The sequence below is a fragment of the Oncorhynchus gorbuscha genome, linkage group LG19 (assembly GCF_021184085.1).
Source record: "Oncorhynchus gorbuscha isolate QuinsamMale2020 ecotype Even-year linkage group LG19, OgorEven_v1.0, whole genome shotgun sequence".
Classification (NCBI taxonomy): Eukaryota; Metazoa; Chordata; class Actinopteri; order Salmoniformes; family Salmonidae; genus Oncorhynchus; species Oncorhynchus gorbuscha.
The window spans coordinates 59,663,719-59,683,133 of record NC_060191.1 but is presented as its reverse complement, the minus strand read 5'-3'; the positions used below and the strand labels follow the sequence as shown (position 1 = coordinate 59,683,133).

The following is a 19,415-nucleotide window of genomic DNA, read 5'->3' as shown; positions in this document are numbered from 1 at the left end:
TCTCTGAAAGCGGAGCAGTCCACTACAAGGATGGGCAGTTGATGTCCGGTTGGTGATCGCCGTTGCGGTCCCCTCTAGTGGTTTACCTTGGTAGGTTCCCTGGAAGCTGCAAAGTACCACACACAGGAAGGGCCAGGGGATGTTCTGGTTGGTGATCGCCGTTGCGTTCCCCCCCCCCCTCTGGTGGTTTACCTTGGTAGGCTCTCTGACAGCAGGGCATGCTGCAACAAGGATGGGCAGTGGGTGTCCGGATTTGGGATCGCCGTTCCAGACCCGTCGTCTGATTGTCATCCAGACTGGAAGATCTGGGCAGTAACTTAGGCAGATGTTAACAACGCACACACACTCATGAAATATATATACTTACATTCGAAGATATAGAAAATATAGTTCTCACACAAAAATCATCTAATTGGACTGTATTCTATATATGTCCAATGTTCTGGCAAAATGACTATCATGGCATTGTCTCTAATGCCATATCTAGGGTTATCCTACTTGGTGTGTTGCTTAGGCACTATCCTAAGTTGATAACTATATGATAAGTTTACAGCTGTAAGACACTAGTTTTGGGCAGTCTACAGGGATGACCTATGCACTTCTGGGAAGAAAACTGGTGAGTGCTGGAGAGTCAAAGGCCAAGAAGTAAATGTTCAACTTTACTAAGGCTGGTATTTTGCTTGGACCCTTAAGTGATCCTAGCATAAATCCTAATTGGAATGCCTGGAGGTCAGTCAGAATTGGTCTCGAGGGAGTCTGTAGTGGTTTATTCACAGAGACAACTGGCTCGAAATCATGAAAAGAATGGTCTATCAGGTTGGCTGATGGAATGTGTCACGATATCGTAACATCTCCTTGGATCGGATTCTTCGCCAAGAGGTTTCTAAACGTCTTTTTCCCAAGGGGTGCATTCGACAGATACCCCTCATGAATGACTGCATTGCAGCTAGCGTTAGGGGAAGACAGTGTGGTCAGTGGAGAAGGCACTGTGGCCTGTGACCATACCTGGTTGGTTTTCCAATCCATCAATGGGAGTAACTGATCCATCAAGTCTGCTCCAAGTAGCAGGGGTACAGTTTCGAGGCTGGTAACATACACAGGGTGAAGGAGCGATATGTCCTGGAAGTGTAGTTTCAGCATGACTCTCAGTGTGAGAGGCGAGGTAGTCTGAGTGACCCCTCGAAGTGTAGTGTCGCATTGTTCCACTTTTAAACAACGTTTAGTTGGCTTCACAAGCCTTTTGAAATCATCAAACAATGTTTGAGAGATGAGTGATATTGTCGTCCCAAAATGACAAGTTAAGCAATCCCCCAGGACTGTTTCCAGGTATGGGTGTTTAGATTCGTGTTTAGTGGACATATTCCCCACAAAGTGGAGTGGTCATTCGCAACGACGTGATGTGCCATTTCTGTTCAAGGTGGAAACAGATGGACTTTTCAGGTTTTGAGTGTGCTTGGCTTTACAGAAGTGTTTGACCTTTTTCTTCGCAACCTTTGTGTCAGAGTCTATAGACAAAGCTCGGGGGCTTGTTTCTTGATCAAGCGGGTCCTGGATAGGGTCTCGAATGAGAACAGGTAAAATTTGAACTTTAACGTCCTTGCTATGGGTGTTAATTCCTGCGGACTTGGTGTCCGGTAATTCCCCGTCTAGTCCTTATGACCTATCTTTTACCCTTTTCACAAATTGTTCTCGCTTTAGTTCATCACGTAGTGGAACTTCTGGAGAACATTGGTCTATGTTTTGATTGTCCTTCAACCCTTTGTTACCCTTGTGTTCTGACGCTTTTTGTGGGTTGGGTGCAGGAACGTAGCGAACAGGTCGATTGTAGCGGTAGTCATGTTAATGGTGACATACTTTACAGTTATTTAGACTGCGGAGGTTATTGGAATCATGGTTTCGTGGTAGAAACAGTTGTTGTGCGTCATCTCTCAATGCTCCAATACCTGATAATGCACCCTCTAATCGTCAAAACTGAGTGGTCAGGGCTCTTAGCGTTGTGAACTTTTCATGCCTCAAAAGCTGTACTTGCAAGCTCTCTGTTTTGTAAGATCGGCAAGCCAACGTGGGTTGCAGGGCCCAAGTAGGTAATGAAGGTGGGATACATGTTCGAACAGAAACATTTGTTTGAATGGTAACAGCTCTTTCATTCCTGTTTCAGTGGGTAGGGGCAGGCCAATGACTTAGTTAACTTTAAAGAGAATTGGGTTCCCTTTCATTCAATAGTTTAAAGTCGGTTTAAAAACTGTTTTACTGTTGTGTTATTTCTTTACCTGCCTATTGTTCACCTAATACCTTTTTTGCACTATTGGTTAGAGCATTTCACTGTTAGGTCTACACCTGTTGTCATGTTTTGTCTTATATCATCTTGTCATTTTGCTTTTCCTTCTGTTCGTTTTCCCCCTGCTGGTCTTTTTAGGTTCGTTCCCCTTTTTCTCTCTCCCTTCCTCTCTCTCTTCTCTCTATCGTTCCGTTCCTGCTCCCAGCTGTTCCTATTCCCCTAATCAATCATTTAGTCTTCCCACACCTGTTCCTTATCTTTTCCCCTGATTAGAGTCCCTATTTCTTTCCTTGGTTTCCGTTCCTGCCCTGTCGGATCCTTGTCTATTGTTCACCGTGCTGTGTCTATGTATCGCCCTGTCGTGTCGTGTTTCCCTCAGATGCTGCGTGGTGAGCAGGTGTCTGAGTCTGCTAAGTTCAAGTGCCTTCCCGAGGCAACCTGCAGTTCAAGATCAAGTCTCCAGTCGGTTCTCGTCATTACGAGTGGAAATTGTTTTATTTGATTGTATTTTTACTTTACTGGATTAAAGACTCTGTTTTCGCCAAGTCGCTTTTGGGTCCTCATTCACCTGCATAACAGAAGGATCCGACCAAGAATGGACCCAGCGACTATGGATTCTCTCTACTCTACTCTCGAGTTCCAGGGAGCGATGCTCGGCAGACACGAGCAGGAATTGTCTGCTGCTCGCCATGCCGTGGAGAACCTGGCCGCTCAGGTTTCGGACCTCTCAGGACAGTATCAGAGTCTTCGTCTCGTGTCACCAGCTACTTCCGGTTCTTCCGAGCCTCCGGAACCTAGGGTTAATAACCCACCATGTTATTCTGGGCAGCCCACTGAGTGCCGCTCCTTTCTCACCCAGTGTGATATCGTGTTCTCTCTCCAACCCAACACATACTCAGAGAGAGAGCTCGGATTGCCTACGTCATATCACTCCTTACTGGTCGGGCTCGGCAGTGGGGCACAGCTATCTGGGAGGCAAGCGCTGAGTGTACTAACAATTATCTGAACTTTAAAGAGGAGATGATAAGGGTTTTTGATCGCTCAGTTTTTGGGAAAGAAGCTTCCTGGTCCCTGTCTTCCCTATGTCAAGGTAATCGATCCATAACGGATTACTCTATAGAGTTTCGCACTCTTGCTGCCTCCAGTAACTGGAACGAGCAGGCGTTGCTCGCTCGTTTTCTGGAGGGACTCCACGCTAAGGTTAAGGATGAGATTCTCTCTCGGGAGGTTCCATCCAGCGTGGATTCTTTGATTGAACTCGCTATTCGCATTGAACGACGGGTAGATCTTCGTCACCGAGCTCATAGAAGAGAGCTCGCGTTAACTGTATCTCCCCTCTCTCCGACACTACCGTCTTTCCCCACTGACTCAGGTGTTGAGCCCATGCAGCTGGGGGGTATTCGCATCTCGACTAAGGAGAGGGAACGGAGAATCACCAACCGCCTCTGTCTCTATTGCGGTTCCGCTGGTCATTTTGTCATTTCATGTCCAGTTAAAGGCCAGAGCTCATCAGTAAGCGGAGGGCGACTGATAAGCGCTACTAGACGGTCCTCTCCGTCAAGTACATGTACTACTTTACCGGTCCATCTACGCTGGACCGGATCGGCAGCTTCCTGCAGTGCATTAATAGACTCTGGGGCAGAGGGCTGTTTTATGGACGAAGCCTGGGCGCGGGAACATGACATTCCTCTCAGACAGTTAGGGAGCCCACGGTCATGTTTGCCTTGGATGGTAGTCCTCTCCCCAGTATATTATATGAAACACTACCTTTAACCCTCACTGTATCTGGTAACCATAGTGAGACCATTTCTTTTTTGATTTTTTGTTCACCTTTTACACCTGTTGTTTTGGGTCATCCCTGGCTAGTGTGTCATAATCCTTCTTTTGATTGGTCTAGTAATTCTATCCTTTCCTGGAACGTTTCTTGTCATGTGAAGTGTTTAATGTCTGCTATTTCTCCTGTTTGTTCTGTCCCCTCTTCTCAGGAGGAACCTGGTGATTTGACAGGAGTGCCGGAGGAATATCATGGTCTGCGCACGGTCTTCAGTCGGTCCAGAACCAACTCCCTTCCTCCTCACCGGTCGTATGATTGTTGTTCTGATCTCTTTAAGAAGCGTTTTGCATCCGCTCCTATCCTTGTTGCACCTGACGTCACTAAACAGTTTATTGTTGAGGTTGACGCGTCGGGGGTGGGCGTGGGAGCCATTCTGTCCCAGCGCTCCGATACTGACGATGGGGTCCACCCTTGTGCGTATTTTTCTCATCGCTTGTCACCGTCGGAACGTAACTATGATGTGGCTAACCGCGAACTGCTCGCCATCCGTTTAGCCCTAGGCAAATGGCGACAGTGGTTGGAGGGGCGACCGTTCCTTTTGTCGTTTGGACTGACCAAAGGAACCTTGAGTACATCCGTTATGCCAAACGACTGAATGCGCGTCATGCTCGTTGGGCGTTGTTTTTCGCTCGTTTCGAGTTCGTTATTTCTTATTGCCCGGGTACTAAGAACACCAAGCCTCATGCTTTATCCCGTCTCTTTAGTTCTTCTGTGGCTTCTACCGATCCCGAGGGGATCCTTCCTGTTGGGCGTGTTGTCGGGTTGACTGTCTGGGGAATTGAGAGACAGGTTAAGCAAGCACTCACGCACACTGCGTCGCCGCGCGCTTGTCCTAGTAACCTTCTTTTCGTTCCTGTTTCTACTCGTCTGGCTGTTCTTCAGTGGGCTCACTCTGCCAAGTTAGCTGGCCATCCCGGCGTTCGGGGTACGCTTGCTTCTATTCGCCAGCGGTTTTGGTGGCCTACTCAGGAGCGTGACACGCGCCGTTTCGTGGCTGCGTGTTCGGACTGCGCGCAGAAGTCTGGTAATTTTTTTTTTCTGCTTCTGCTCCTGGTCTTGCTGGGTCTCAGTCTGTTCCCTGCCATCGCATCTCTCCTGTTCTTGTTCCTGCCCTTGCTGTGTCTCAGTCTGTCTCTAGTTGTTACTCTCCTGGCCTGTTTGGTCCTGTTTGCTCTAAAGTTTTCAGTTCTCTACCCGTGTCTCATTTTTTTTTTAGTAGTACCCTAGTTTCCCTTTTTATCGTTTTTCGTTACGGTCCTGAGGAGAGGAGTTGGGTTCTTTCTCGGGACGTGCTGGACCGTTTGATCTATGATTTCCTCCGTTGCCGCCAGTGTTCCTCCTCGAGAGCGCCAGGAGGTGCTCGGTGAGTGGGGGGGTACTGTCATGTTTTGTCTTATATCATCTTGTCATTTTGCTTTTCCTTCTGTTCGTTTTCCCCCTGCTGGTCTTTTTAGGTTCGTTCCCCTTTTTCTCTCTCCCTTCCTCTCTCTCTTCTCTCTATCGTTCCGTTCCTGCTCCCAGCTGTTCCTATTCCCCTAATCAATCATTTAGTCTTCCCACACCTGTTCCTTATCTTTTCCCCTGATTAGAGTCCCTATTTCTTTCCTTGGTTTCCGTTCCTGCCCTGTCGGATCCTTGTCTATTGTTCACCGTGCTGTGTCTATGTATCGCCCTGTCGTGTCGTGTTTCCCTCAGATGCTGCGTGGTGAGCAGGTGTCTGAGTCTGCTAAGTTCAAGTGCCTTCCCGAGGCAACCTGCAGTTCAAGATCAAGTCTCCAGTCGGTTCTCGTCATTACGAGTGGAAATTGTTTTATTTGATTGTATTTTTACTTTACTGGATTAAAGACTCTGTTTTCGCCAAGTCGCTTTTGGGTCCTCATTCACCTGCATAACACCTGTTGCATTCGGCACACGTGACAAATAAACTTTGATTTGATTTTATATTGGTCCTATTTTATCTACAAGTGTGTATTAATACACGTGTGCATTGGATTTTTTATTTTTTTTGCATATCTCAACTCGCCCTGAGACACCCTCGGAGAGTGGTCATTATCAACTATTATGGTTAAGTGCCTTGTTCAAGGGCACATCAGCAGATTTCTCACCTTGTCTGTGCGAGGATTCAAACTAGTGACCATTCAGTTACTGGCCCAAGGCTCTAACCGCTATGCAACCTGCCACCCCCCTATGCTACCTGCCACCCCCCGCTGGGCTACCTGCCACCCCCCGCTGAACTACCTGCCGCCCCCGCTGAGCTACCTGCCACCCCCGCTGAGCTACCTGCCACCCCCGCTGAGCTACCTGCCACCCCCCGCTGAGCTACCTGCCACCCCCGCTGGGCTACCTGCCACCCCCGCTGGGCAACCTGCCACCCCCGCTGGGCTACCTGCCACCCCCGCTGGGCTACCTGGCCACCCCCCGCTGAGCTACCTGCCACCCCGCTATGCTACCTGCCACCCCCGCTGGGCTACCTGCCACCCCCGCTGAGCTACCTGCCACCCCCGCTGGGCTACCTGCCACCCCCGCTGAGCTACCTGCCACCCGCCGCTGGGCTACCTGCCACCCCCGCTGAGCTACCTGCCACCCCCCGCTGGGCTACCTGCCACCCTCCGCTGGGCTACCTGCCGTTTATGTGACATACAGATCTGAGATGGATCTCTCATTTCTGATTGTATATTTGTGTGACAGACTGTACATACAGTGCCTTGAAAAAAGTATTCATCCCCCTTGGTGTTTTTCCTAGTTTTTTGCATTACAACCTGTCATTTAAGTATATTTTTATTTGGATCTTATGGAATGGACATCCACAAAATAGTCCAAATTGGTGAAGTGAAATGCACAAAATATCTTGTTTAAAAAAAAAAGTAAAATAAAAACCTGAAAAGTGGTGCGTGCATATACATTCACCCCATTTGCTATGAAGCTCCTAAATAAGATCTGGTGCAACCAATTACCTTCAGAAGTCCATAAATCCATTATTAAAAAATGTAAAAAATATGGCACCACAACAAACCTGCCAAGAGAGGGCTAACCACCAAAACTCACGGACCAGGCAAGGAGGGAATTCATCAGAGAGGCGACAAAGAGACCAAAGATAACCCTGAAGGAGCTGCAAAGAGATTGGAGTATCTGTCCATAGGACCACTTTAAGCCATACACTCCACAGAGCTGGGCTTTACGGAAGAGTGGCCAGAAAAAAGCCATTGCTTAAAAAAAATAAGCAAACACGTTTGGTGTTCACCAAAAGGCATGAAGGTACTCTGGTCAGATGAGACTAAAATTGAGCTTTTTGGCCATCAGGGAAAATGCTATGTCTGGCACAATAACCTCTCATCACCCCGAGAACACAATCCCAACATCTGTGGGGAAGCTTTTCATCGGCAGAGACTGGGAAACTGGTCAGAATTGAAGGATGGCGCCAAATACAGGGAAATTCTTGAGGGAAACCTGTTTGTCTTACAGAGATTTAAGACTGGGATGGAGGTTCACCTTCCAGCTGGACAATGACCCTAAGCATACTGCTAAAGCAACATACAAGGGGTTTAAGGGGTAACTTTTAAATGTCTTAGAATGGCCTAGTCAAAGCTCACACCTAAACCCAATTGGGAATCTGTGGTATAACTTGAAGATTGCTGTACACCAGCGGAACCCATCCAACTTGAAGGAGCTGGAGCAGTTTTGACTTGAAGAATGGGCAAAAATCCCAGTTGCTAGATGTGCCAAGCTTATAGAGACATACCCCAAGAGACTTGCAACTGTAATTGTTGCAAAAGGTGGCTCTACAAAGTATTGACTTTCGGGGGGTGAATAGTTATGCATGGTTAAGTTTTCTGTTTTTTTGTCTTATTTTATATTGTGAAACAAACAACAAATATTTTGCATCTTCAAAGTGGTAGGCATGTTGTGTAACTCAAATAATACAATCCCCCAACAAATCCATTTTAATTCCAGCTTGTAAGGCAACAAAATAGGAAAAATGCCATTGGGGTGAATACTTTTGCAAGCCACTGTATCGGTGTTTTGTAAGTGTGAATTATTTCCAGTGTTTGCATATATATCCAGGTAAAATGTCTATATGTTTGTATGACCTATGACCTCTCCGGTCTAGAATCTTGATGTGATGTCAGTCTATCGATATACTCTGTCTTCCACAGAAAAGACCTGTCAATCAAAAATCATATGCCGGCGTCATCATGGGCACTCAATGATGGGGCTCGATGTCTGACCTGTGTGTGTGTGTATTGAATGTTTGTGATATTGACGTCTAACCTATGTGTGTTTCAGGTGTGGCGGAGCAGTTTGCCATAGCGGAGGCTAAGCTGAGAGCCTGGTCGTCTGTGGATGGAGATGACTCTAATGACGACTCGTATGATGAGGACTTCATTCCTGCCAACGAGCCCACAACACAAAGCACAGGTAGTGTACACCTACACACACACACACACACACTCGTAATCAGACCTCCTCCAAAACTTCTAAAGATACCCAATTTGAGCCAATGCTACCCTATTACAACTGGAGTATCACTGAAGAGTGCATAGTCCTCCTTTCTCATATCTTCATTTATTCCTACCTTGCTTTTTACCCTCCAGGCCCTGCACATCCTTTCCCCCATCCCCCTCTGTCTGTGTGGTGACGAGGCTGTCTGTAACTCTTATTGTCCCAGTGCCCTACTTTCATCCTCTCACAAAAAAAAGTTGGTCTCCAGTGAAATTTGATATCCCTCCTGCAAGTTTAATTTGATTATTTTGCTGCAGACAGTTTGTTGGCTGCGTGTGTGTATATGTATGGTTGTGTGTGGGGATGCCAATGCTTTTAGTCTGATTGCTTACTCCACTGCACCAAATATGACTGCTTTGTTTTGCTTCATAATGTCATTTATTTTAATTTAGTATGACATATTTTATTCCGTAACACTACAGTATATGGCTGAAAAGTTGCCCCAAAGGCACAGATCTAAGATCAACTTGAATAACCTTCACCCTTTCCAGATTTAGCCTGATAAGTTAGTTTCATTAAATAATGAATCTGCTATAATTCCATAACAATACATTGCTCTCATCAGTAGAAATCATAGTTTTTCCTGACTACGTGACCTGACCTCATCAGGCATGGTCAGACATTAGCAGGGTCATTCAGTATACTTACTGTCTCTTTTCTCCCTCTTCTCTGTATCCAGAGGTGCCTCCTTATCTGAGGGACATTCTTCAAAGTCAGGTGTGTCAGCACCTGGGTCTGCGGGGGCCCTGCTGTGAGGGGCCAGGAGGAGGAGAGGGGGGGAGAGAGGCCCTCTCCCACCTCCACAGACACCCTCTGCTCCAGCCTCTATAGCCTGAATGAGCAACACCCCTTACTGCGAGATCTCACCCATCACTGCTGCAACAACTACGGTAACACCGCCGAGCTGGCTGCCAAGATCCTCTCGGCCCTGCAAGGGGGGGAGGAGCTGATGTTGGCCCGCCTCCAGAGGGTGGGGCAGGGGGTTAGAGGGGGAGGGGACTTCAACAACCTGGGGGGTGGGAGGAGCCGGCCAGGGGGGGAGGAGTCACCTTGCTACTCTGTGACCTACTCCGAGACCTATCTGTCGCCCGGGGGAAGACGAAGGTACGCCCTGCAAAGACTATGAGGGCACCGTGGGCCAGGGAGAAGGACAGCGCGAGGTGTACCCACCTGACTATGCCACCCACAGGAAGGTCTCAGATGTAGCCTCCTCCGGGGTGGTGTCTCTGGACGAGGATGAAGAGGAGGAAAAGGAGGAGGAGGATAGGGGGAGAGAGCAGAGAAACCAATGACTGCCCTGTCATTGATTTTTGTTTCATCAGTTGTTCTTCTCTCCGTCCCTCCCATGGCCTCTGACATGTCTAAACCTGTCTGCATGTTTTTTTCATGACTTGAACTCTTACTGCAGTGTAACCTCTCTGTCTTGGCGTCATCGCATCATGTCGATCCCCTACCCGCCTGCCCCCTTGACCATTTGATATGTATCAATATATTTTTGTCTTGAGGCGTCCAAACAATCTTTTCTATCAATGTGAAGCAGGAGAGCAGGACTGGCTGTCACAGGTAACCAACCCAACGATTGGTCTGTGGTTTCAGGAAGGAGCTCACGGATTGGCCAGTGGGGTTCAGTGCTCCAGCCACCCACAACAAGAAAGCGAGTGACTGCTAAAAAATGAAAGGGACACAACTGACAGGAAAAAGACTGAACCTTAAAACTCTGAAATATCTCTGCATGTGTTTGCAAGTGCTGAACTGAACTTGTGTGCTGACCTGGTCTTGAGCACGTCGGTTTTGTAGTTTGGGCTGTTCTGTATAACCCCTCCCTTCCTCTGCCCCCAACCAGATACAGTATATCCCATTGGTGGACAGGTTCCACTGCATCCTGAAACCTGAAGCCCTTCCTCTCCTTTGCAAGAGATGTTGGACACGTTCCTCTGCCCAAGCGTTGCTGACGCATGCCAGATCTTACAATGCCTGGATACGCATTTTACGTATCAGCTAACCACATATGATCCACCAATCTGGTGCCCGACAGCACAGTCGATGACGTGGCACGCAACCATTGGATGATGCATGCAATGTCTGAGAAGGGGAGCGCTACCCCCTAGCATCCTTCTGGGCATGGCTTGCTGAGTATGCCAAACTACCGTATGTAACCTGTCACCAACAGTTATGAGCAAATGCTGGAATGTCTTAAAAGTGACAGGAAATATGTATTTTAAAAACAAAAAAATATTTGTCACAAATGATGACAGAAATGATATGCTTTTATTGTACTAGTTTTCTATCATTCAACATGTTATTATAATTATTCTGAATATCATTATGACTAACCATCATAATGACATACTATAGCTACCATATTTTGTTTTTGGTTCTATGGTTTCCTATATGGAATTCTTAAGACCAATGTTTCTCTTAAAAAACAACGAAGACAAAAACACAAATAGAATGTTCCAGAAGTGACCCTTGGATGAAAGAGATTCTGTTTGGTGGAGAAATTGTTGTACAGAAACCTAGTTTCAGTGAAGAGGTGTTGCGTTGCATTGGAGATTTTCTATATTTTTGTATGCATTGTCTTGCTTTAATCTTTGCCTATGCGGCGTGCCAGTGTATGTGGTTTTTGCACGAAGCTAACGTGGCTGTAGATTTCTCCTTTCTTTGTTATCACTGTGTGATATAGTATACCGGGAAAAAATTACAAATATGATCAAAAAAAGGTTTATTTAATTTTGAAAGAGGATACTGTGATACGGTTTGTTATTGTCATGATCCTCAATGGGAAAAGTTTCCTTTTCTTTGTAATTATATTGGACTTCTTTCTTTCCTGTTCATAGCTGCTCCTAAAGCAAAATTCCAAGTTAATTCTCTTTCCATTCTTTTTCAAAGGAGGTCAGGAAAAGGGCATTTTTTGTAAATATATCGAAATCATTCCATTGGCATGGTGATCTGAGGAACCTTAAATTGGTTCGGTCAGAGGGACTGTCACTCATACAACTCAGGAAGTCCCATTGGTTCAGAGCGTCAGTATATCCCGCCCCTACACAATGAGCCTCTGCTCACTCATCCTCTTTCTCAGCGAGCGTGTGTGTGTGTTGGGAAATGTATTCACGATTAAAGCACAGAATTAGTGTTCAGCTCACCTCTTCAACCCTTCACTGATTGTTCATGAAAGCCTGTGTGTGTGTGTGTGTGTGTGTGTGCGGTAAAATATTACAGTCAACTAGCTTGCATTTGTGCGTCCGCTCCCAAAACCCCTAATGCAACGATTCCCTTTTAAACAGTGTTTTAGTATACCAATGTTCTGACTGAAGATCAAAGGCTTGGCCTACATGATGCTTTTGGAAAGGACATTAACAGACCAATCACCGTTCTCCCTTTTTGGAAACTAAAAATGTGTTTTAGACTTTCTGCCAGAGAGATGATTAAAAGTAGAGGTGGTGTCATACATTTTAGCAACATGTTTTGAAATGTAACAACTGAATTATTTGATGATGACACTAACAACTGGTGGATTGAATGAGTCTGAAACACACATTCAACTCAGGGGAAACCATTACGGCTGTGCCTTCATTTATAAACTTTGACCTCTGATTGGTCATACGGTCAGGTCAGTTCCATTCATTCTGTCCAATGACAAATGCTAACCCACCATTGAGCCATAGATCCGCTTGACATCCACAACATGCGGACATTTATATTATGGTCCTACACAGAACTATTCACAATGTAGAAAGACACTGACAGCTGGGTGTTTTTTCTAGAATGCATCTTGTAATGCTTTCTGATTCTAATGCAGTGTTCTGTGCATCCATTTATCATGGTTGATTAGACTGTTTGGAGTACGAGTTTCTTACTTAGTGGTCTGCTCACTGTTCTTTTAAGTTCGAGTTGCTAATGTTTATCTTTCTGCCTCTACAGCTGTACGAAGTTGCTCATATGGTATTGGACCTCCTCTTTGACAAGGTCAAGGGTTAAAAGTCAAACTGGAGTTGTGTAAGGTTAGATCCTGTAAGGTTAGATCTGTTTCCAGCTTGTCCTGGTGTTTAGAGGATTGGAGGGTTTGAGTATTGTCTATTTGGAGGGATACTGCGTCATTGTCCTTTCACTGACATTACAGAGAGGGGATGTTTACGTCCGGGGCAAGGTTGTGATTTTGTCCTGATGCAACGACGTGTGTTGCATTGTTTTCTGTCCCCCCCAGTCTGGCTGCATTGCGCACTCACTGAACGTGTCCCCCTGGTGGTGTGTGACTGGCACCTTGGTTCCGGGCATCTCGTTCACACACAGCTGTCACACACACTCTCCCTCTGTCTCCATCTGTCTAATCTTCTCTCCTTTCTCATCCCCTTCTCCTTTCTGTCTCTGTCCCTTTGTCTCCTGCATCTCCTGCCTCCCACTTTCACCCTCAGGCTGTTTCCATCTCCTTCTATCCCTCCTTCTCTCTCTTCCTCCCTCCCCCTATCCTTATTCACAGGAGCCCTCTCTTATGTAACTGGGGGACGGCAGGGCTGAGTGCTACCTTTGCCGACAGGCAATTAGCCAGCGATTATGAAAAACAACTGACGGACACGTAGAGCAATGGGAGATGTATATCTCTCTTTATTTTATCCTCTCCTGCTATGTGTCTCTTTATCGTTCCTGTCTCTCCTTCTGTCCTAATACTAGTCTTTTGAGGTTAACTGCCCCAAAAAGCTGATGGTGGTTGCTGTAAGAGGCGAGTGATGTAACGGGGTGGCGCCACTGTCCTGTGATTGAATGAATGTCCTATGATTTATACTGCATCAGCCAATGGGAATGAGTGTCCCTTAGTGTGGCACAGATGGATTTAAAGGGAGGTGTGTGTGTGTGTGTGTGTGTGTGTGTGTGTGTGTGTGTGTGTGTGTGTGTGTGTGTGTGTGTGTGTGTGTGTGTGTGTGTGTGTGTGTGTGTGTGTGTGTGTGTGTGTGTGTGTGTGTGTGTGTGTGTGTGTGTGTGTGTGTGTGTGTGTGTGTGTGTGTGTGCGCGCGTGCAGAGTGAGCGATTGGAGAGAGTGGCAACATGTTCTGTGGGTGGCCTGTTGCTCTAGGCCAGTACTGACATTGGGCACTAATCACATACTTTGTGTGTGATAGACATGGCCGGTGGCAGTGGCGAGTGGGAGGAGGCGATACACTAAGTTAACATTTTATTCTAAAATCAGGGGTATTAATATAGAGTTGGTCCCCCCTTTGATGTTATAACAGCCTCCGCTCTTCTGGGAAGGCTTTCCACAAGATGTTGAACATTGCTGCGGGGACTTGCTTCCATTCAGCCACAAGCATTAGTGAGGTCGGGCACTGATGTTGGGCGATTAGGCCTGGCTCGCAGTTGGCGTTTCAATTCATCCCAAAGGTGTTCGATGTTGTTGAGGTCAGGGCTCTGTGCAGGCCAGTCAAGTTCTTCCACACCGATCTCAACAAATAATTTATGTATGGAAACAAGAAAGGGCCTTCCCCAAACTGTTGCACAAAGTTGGAAGCGCAGAATCATCTACAATTCCATGGCATGCTGTTGTGTTAAGATTGAACTTCACTGGAAGTAAAGGGCCTAGCCCAAAAGATGAAAAACAGCCCCAGACCATTACTGTTCCTCCACCAAACTTTATAGCTGGCACTATGCATTCGGGCAGGTAGAGTTTACAACCAATTTCATTAAGCTCCATAGGCAGTTTGGAGCTTGGTAGTTAGTGTTACAACCAAGCTCTGTTAGCTTGTGTGGCCTACCACTTTGCGGCTGAACCGTTGTTGCTCCTAGACGTTCCACTTCACATTAACAGCACGTACAGTTGACCAGGGCAGCTCTAGCAGGGCAGAAATTTGACGAACTGACTTGCTGGAAAGGTGGCATCCTATGACGGTGCCACGTTGAAAGTCACTGAGCTCTTTAGTACAGGCCATTTCACTGCCACTGTTTATCTGTGGAGATTGCATGGCTGTGTGGTGTATTTTATTCACCTGTCAGCAATGGGTGTGGCTGAAATAGCCAAATCCACTAATTTGAAGGCGTTTCCACATACTATAGAATATGAACATTCAGCCTGTTGCCCTCAATTGCCCTCAACACCCCACACCCACAGGGTTGACATCTAAACACAACAGGCCTGTTGAACATCTAGATACTCCTAGCCATCTGTTGAACATCTAGACACTACTGGCCCTCTGAACATCTAGATACTCCTAGCCATCTGTTGAACATCTAGACACTACTGGCCCTCTGAACATCTAGATACTCCTAGCCCTCTGTTGAACATCTAGATACTACTGGCCATCTGTTGAACATCTAGATACTACTGGCCCTCTGTTGAACATCTAAATACTACTGGCCCTCTGTTGAACATCTAGATACTACTTGCCCTCTGTTGAACATCTAGATACTACTGGCCCTCTGTTGAAAATCTAGATACTCCTGGCCCTCTAAACATCTAGACACTACTGGCCCTGCATACAGAACTAGGAGGCAACAGCAGTCTGCTGTAAACGTCTCTTTGGAGAGCTAGAGTGTAATCTTCACAGATTAGAGAGTAGAGATGGGAGTGGAGAGTTGGGCTGTGTTTAACCCACATTAGCCTCTGCAGTGCTTAATTAAAACGACCCACAATTCTCTGTGCGCTGGGCGGTGAGGGGACACCAAGGTAATGTCGTGGCTCCGGTGCACATCTAAACACGCACACAGACACAGACGTACATTAAAACACACTTTCATACACACTTCACTCTAATTCCCTTGTTGTGAATGCAACTGGTATACAGAGCCTACGAAGGAAATGCAACAGCTTTCTGTAAAAAGATGCAATATACCAAGATCACTTAGTCTCCCACTGTTCGCCAGAAGCAAGCTAAACATGAAACAAAGGCTACAACTATAAGAGACAGAGTGAAAGTACCATGTCACCTCTTCCTGTCGCTCTTCTTAGTGATAACTGTGAATCTTCACCTCTGTCATTACACACACACACACCTTTAATCCCTCAGAGATTTATTATTTTTTCACCATCCTCTCATTTCCTTTCCTGTCATTTACTTTTCTCATTTATTTCTCTCATTTCCTTTCCTCTCATTTATTTATTTTCTCTTGTTCTTTTGAATGAATGTACTACTTTGAATATTGCTACTTGATTTAAAAAATGACCTGGCCTTTGTTTGCTGCACCTGACATAATTTGAAGTTCTTAATAAAATATTCTTAATGTTCTTTGCAAAAACAAAAAAATGAAATCCTGACTTGGTATGATTGTCAGATTTCCTGGCTCGATGGATGGGAATTATGGAAAAAATCTAAACGAATGAGGTCGTGGAGTTTGTGGAAAGCACTTAACAATCACGTAGGATTCCAAGAAGCTGCTGAATGTATTTGATTTGATAATGTACTTTTCCATTAACTCAGCTCATTACACATCATTCTGGAACAACCTCTACACCTCTGAAAAGGACAGAACTCAAATCACCCCTGTAACATTCACAACACACACACAGAAATAGACAATGCTATTTTGTTATCATAAAGTACCACTGACTGCCTGCCATTTTCTTGTGGGGAATGGTGTAAACAAATAATTTCTCTCCCTGAGAGAAAGGGCCATTCCCTATAGGAATAAACAGTTATCTCTCAATCATTATAAACTGGGTGGTTCGAGCCCTGAATGCTGATTGGCTGACAGCTGTGGTATATCAGACCGTATACCACGGGTATGACAAAACATGTATTTTACTGCTCTAATTACATTGGTAACCAGTTTATAAAAGCAATAAGGCACCTCCGGGGTTTGTGATATATGGCCAATATACCACAGCTAAGGGCTGTGTCCGCGTTGCGTTTTGCCTAAGAACAGCCACTAGCTGTGGTATATTGGCCATATACCCACACCCCTTCGGGCCTTAGTGCTTAAATAGAACATACCATAATAGAAAAGATATTGGCACAATGTAAAAAGCCAACTAAGGTATACAATGCCTTGAAAAAGTATTCATCACACTTGGCATTTTTCCTATTTTTTTGCATTACAACCTGTAATTTAAATTGATTTTTATTTAGATTTCATGTAATGGACATACACAAAATAGTCCAAATTGATGAAGTGAAATTTAAAAAATAACTTGTTTCAATAAAAAAAAAATTGAAAAGTGGTGCGTGCATATGTATTCACCCCATTTTCTATGAATCTCCTAAATAAGATATGGTGCAACCAATTACCTTCAGAAGTCACACAATTAGTTAAATAAATTACACCTGTATGCAATCTAAGTGTCACATAATCTCAGTATATATACAGCTGTTCTGAAAGGCCCCAGAGTCTGCAACACCACTAAGCAAGGGTTACCACCACGCAGACCAAGGAGCTCTCCAAACAGGTCAGGGACAACGTTGTGGAGAAGTACAGATCAGAGTTGGGTTATAAAAAAATATCAGAAACTTTGAACATCCCACGGAGTACCATTTAAATCCATTATTAAAAAATGAAAGAAATATGGCACCACAACAATCTGCCAAGAGAGGGCCACCCACCAAAACTCACAGACCAGGAGGGCATTAATCAGAGAGGCAACAAAGAGATCAAAGATAACGCAGAAGGAGCTGCAAAGCTCCACAGTGGAGATTGGAGTATCTGTCCATAGGACCACTTTAAGCCATGAACTCCACAGAGCTGGGCTTTACGGAAGAGTGGCCAGAAAAAAAAGCCATTGCTAAAAAAAGAAATAAGCAAACACATTTGGTGTTTGCCAAAAGGCAAACTTGAGCTTTTTGGCCATCAAGAAAAACGTTATGTCTGGCGTAAACCCAACACCTCTCATCACCCCGAGAACACAATCCCCACAGTGAAGCATGGTGGTGCCAGCATCATGCTGTGGGGATGTTTTTCATCGGCAGGGACTGGGAAGCTGGTCAGAATTGATGGAGTGATGGATGGCGCTAAATACAAGGAAATTCTTTCAGTCTTACAGAGATTTGAGACTGGGACGGATGTTCACCTTCCAGCAGGACAATGACCCTAAGCATACTGCTAAAGCAACACTCGAGTGGTTTAAGGTCAAAGCCCAGAACTCAATCCAATTGAGAATTCGAATCTGGTATCAGGATAAATATGACAATGAGTCACTGATTGTATACTATGTATTTTTTATTAGCTAAGCAATAAGTGGTAAATGCAATTTTCGTATATATGGGCTCTCTGTCCCACCTCGCAGGACAAACAGAGAACTGACTTTTCCTTGACAAAGATATTATAATTATTCCCTGACAGAAATAGTTCCTGCTTCTGAGCCGGCCTGTCAGAGTAGAGACTGGGCGTGGTTTAAACTCACCCAGCCAATCGTTGATTGTTGGCTCAGAGGCTGGTCACAGCCCGCTAAGCGCTTCAGTTGATAGATGTAACTGTTGCTGTGAAGAATATCTATGCGCTCATGCTCAATGCCGTTATCTCGCACCTGGCTCCGGTTATCTAACAAAATACCGTTTGTTCTCGCAACACTACGTTCTGAATGTGCCCCCCCAACTCATTGCAGAGTTCTTATGTCTTCATCTTATTTTGTATTTTTCCATCATGAGAAAGGCCCATGGCCCTGAAACTGTTAACAATGTCTCAAGTCAGCTATGTTGCATAGCACATACATACATCCACACAAGCCAACAGCAGATAATATTCAATCACATATATGGTAACGGGCTGTAGTGCATAACACAGAATCCTCATATGACTTGAAGATTGCTGTACACCAGCTGGACCCATCCAACTTGGAGCTGGAGCAGTTATGCCTTGAAGAATGGGCAAAAATCAGAGTGGCTAGATGTGCCAAGCTTGTAGAGACATACCTCAAGAGACTTGCAGCTGTAATGCTGCAAAAGGTGACTCTACAAAGTATTGACTTTCGGGGGGTGAATAGTTATGGACGCTCAAGTTTTCCGTTTTTTTGTCTGATTTCTTGTTTGTTTGACAATAAAAAATGTTTTGCATCTTCAAAGTGGCAGGCATGTTGTGTAAATCAAATGATACAAACCCCCTACAAATCCGTTTTAAATCCAGGTTGTAAGGCAACAAAATAGGAAAAATGCCAAGGGGGGTGAATACTTTCGTAAGCCACTGTATATCTCCAGGGAAATGTCTGACTTGGACATGAGAGAATATCGTCTTTGAAAAGTTTTCATTTTCTAACACAGTCAAAAATGGTAAAACATCTGGCTGCAGATGACAATAATGTAACTCTGTACTTATGGGTATTGTATTGTGAATGTTAGCAGTCATACGTGCTATAATACTTACTTGTTTTTATAACCATTTCATATAATGATAATCGACTTGATAATCGACTTGATTCACAGAACATTTCTCCAAATATAGTCCCAGCTGGAGACCTCAGAATAATTGACTTGATTCACAGAACATTTCTCCAAATATAGTCCCAGCTGGAGACCTCAGAATAATTGACTTGATTCACAGAACATTTCTCCAAATGTAGTCCCAGCTGGAAAGGGAGCAGATACTAATGTAACAGTTAATAAACAAACAAGTCAACAGCTTTATACTGGCATAACGTGCTGGCATAAAATACTTAAATAAAGTACTGGCATAACATACTGGCATTAAGTACATTTACATTTACATTACATTTAAGTCATTTAGCAGACGCTCTTATCCAGAGCGACTTACAAATTGGTGCATTCACCTTATGAAGTACTGGCATAACATGCTGGCATAAAGTACTGTCATAACATGCTGGCATAAAGTACTGTCAAACATGCTGGCATAAAGTACTGTCATAACATGCTGGCATAAACTACTGTCATAACA

The 19,415-nt window shown here is 45.1% G+C and overlaps 1 protein-coding gene across 1 annotated transcript in view; it reads left to right on the top strand.

Annotated features, from left to right (window-relative positions):
• The window catches only part of LOC124004941 (protein FAM131A-like), a 31,894-nt gene extending 20,145 nt beyond the window's left edge, over nt 1-11,749 (top strand). Inside the window, exons 5-8 of the mRNA XM_046313745.1 lie at nt 8,397-8,528; nt 9,292-9,442; nt 9,489-9,582; nt 9,677-11,749. Of these exons, the coding sequence (XP_046169701.1) occupies nt 8,397-8,528; nt 9,292-9,442; nt 9,489-9,582; nt 9,677-9,904 (605 nt within the window). The 3' untranslated portion in view covers nt 9,905-11,749. The remainder of the gene's footprint in view (nt 1-8,396; nt 8,529-9,291; nt 9,443-9,488; nt 9,583-9,676) is intronic.
• The last annotated feature ends 7,666 nt before the right edge of the window (nt 11,750-19,415 follow it).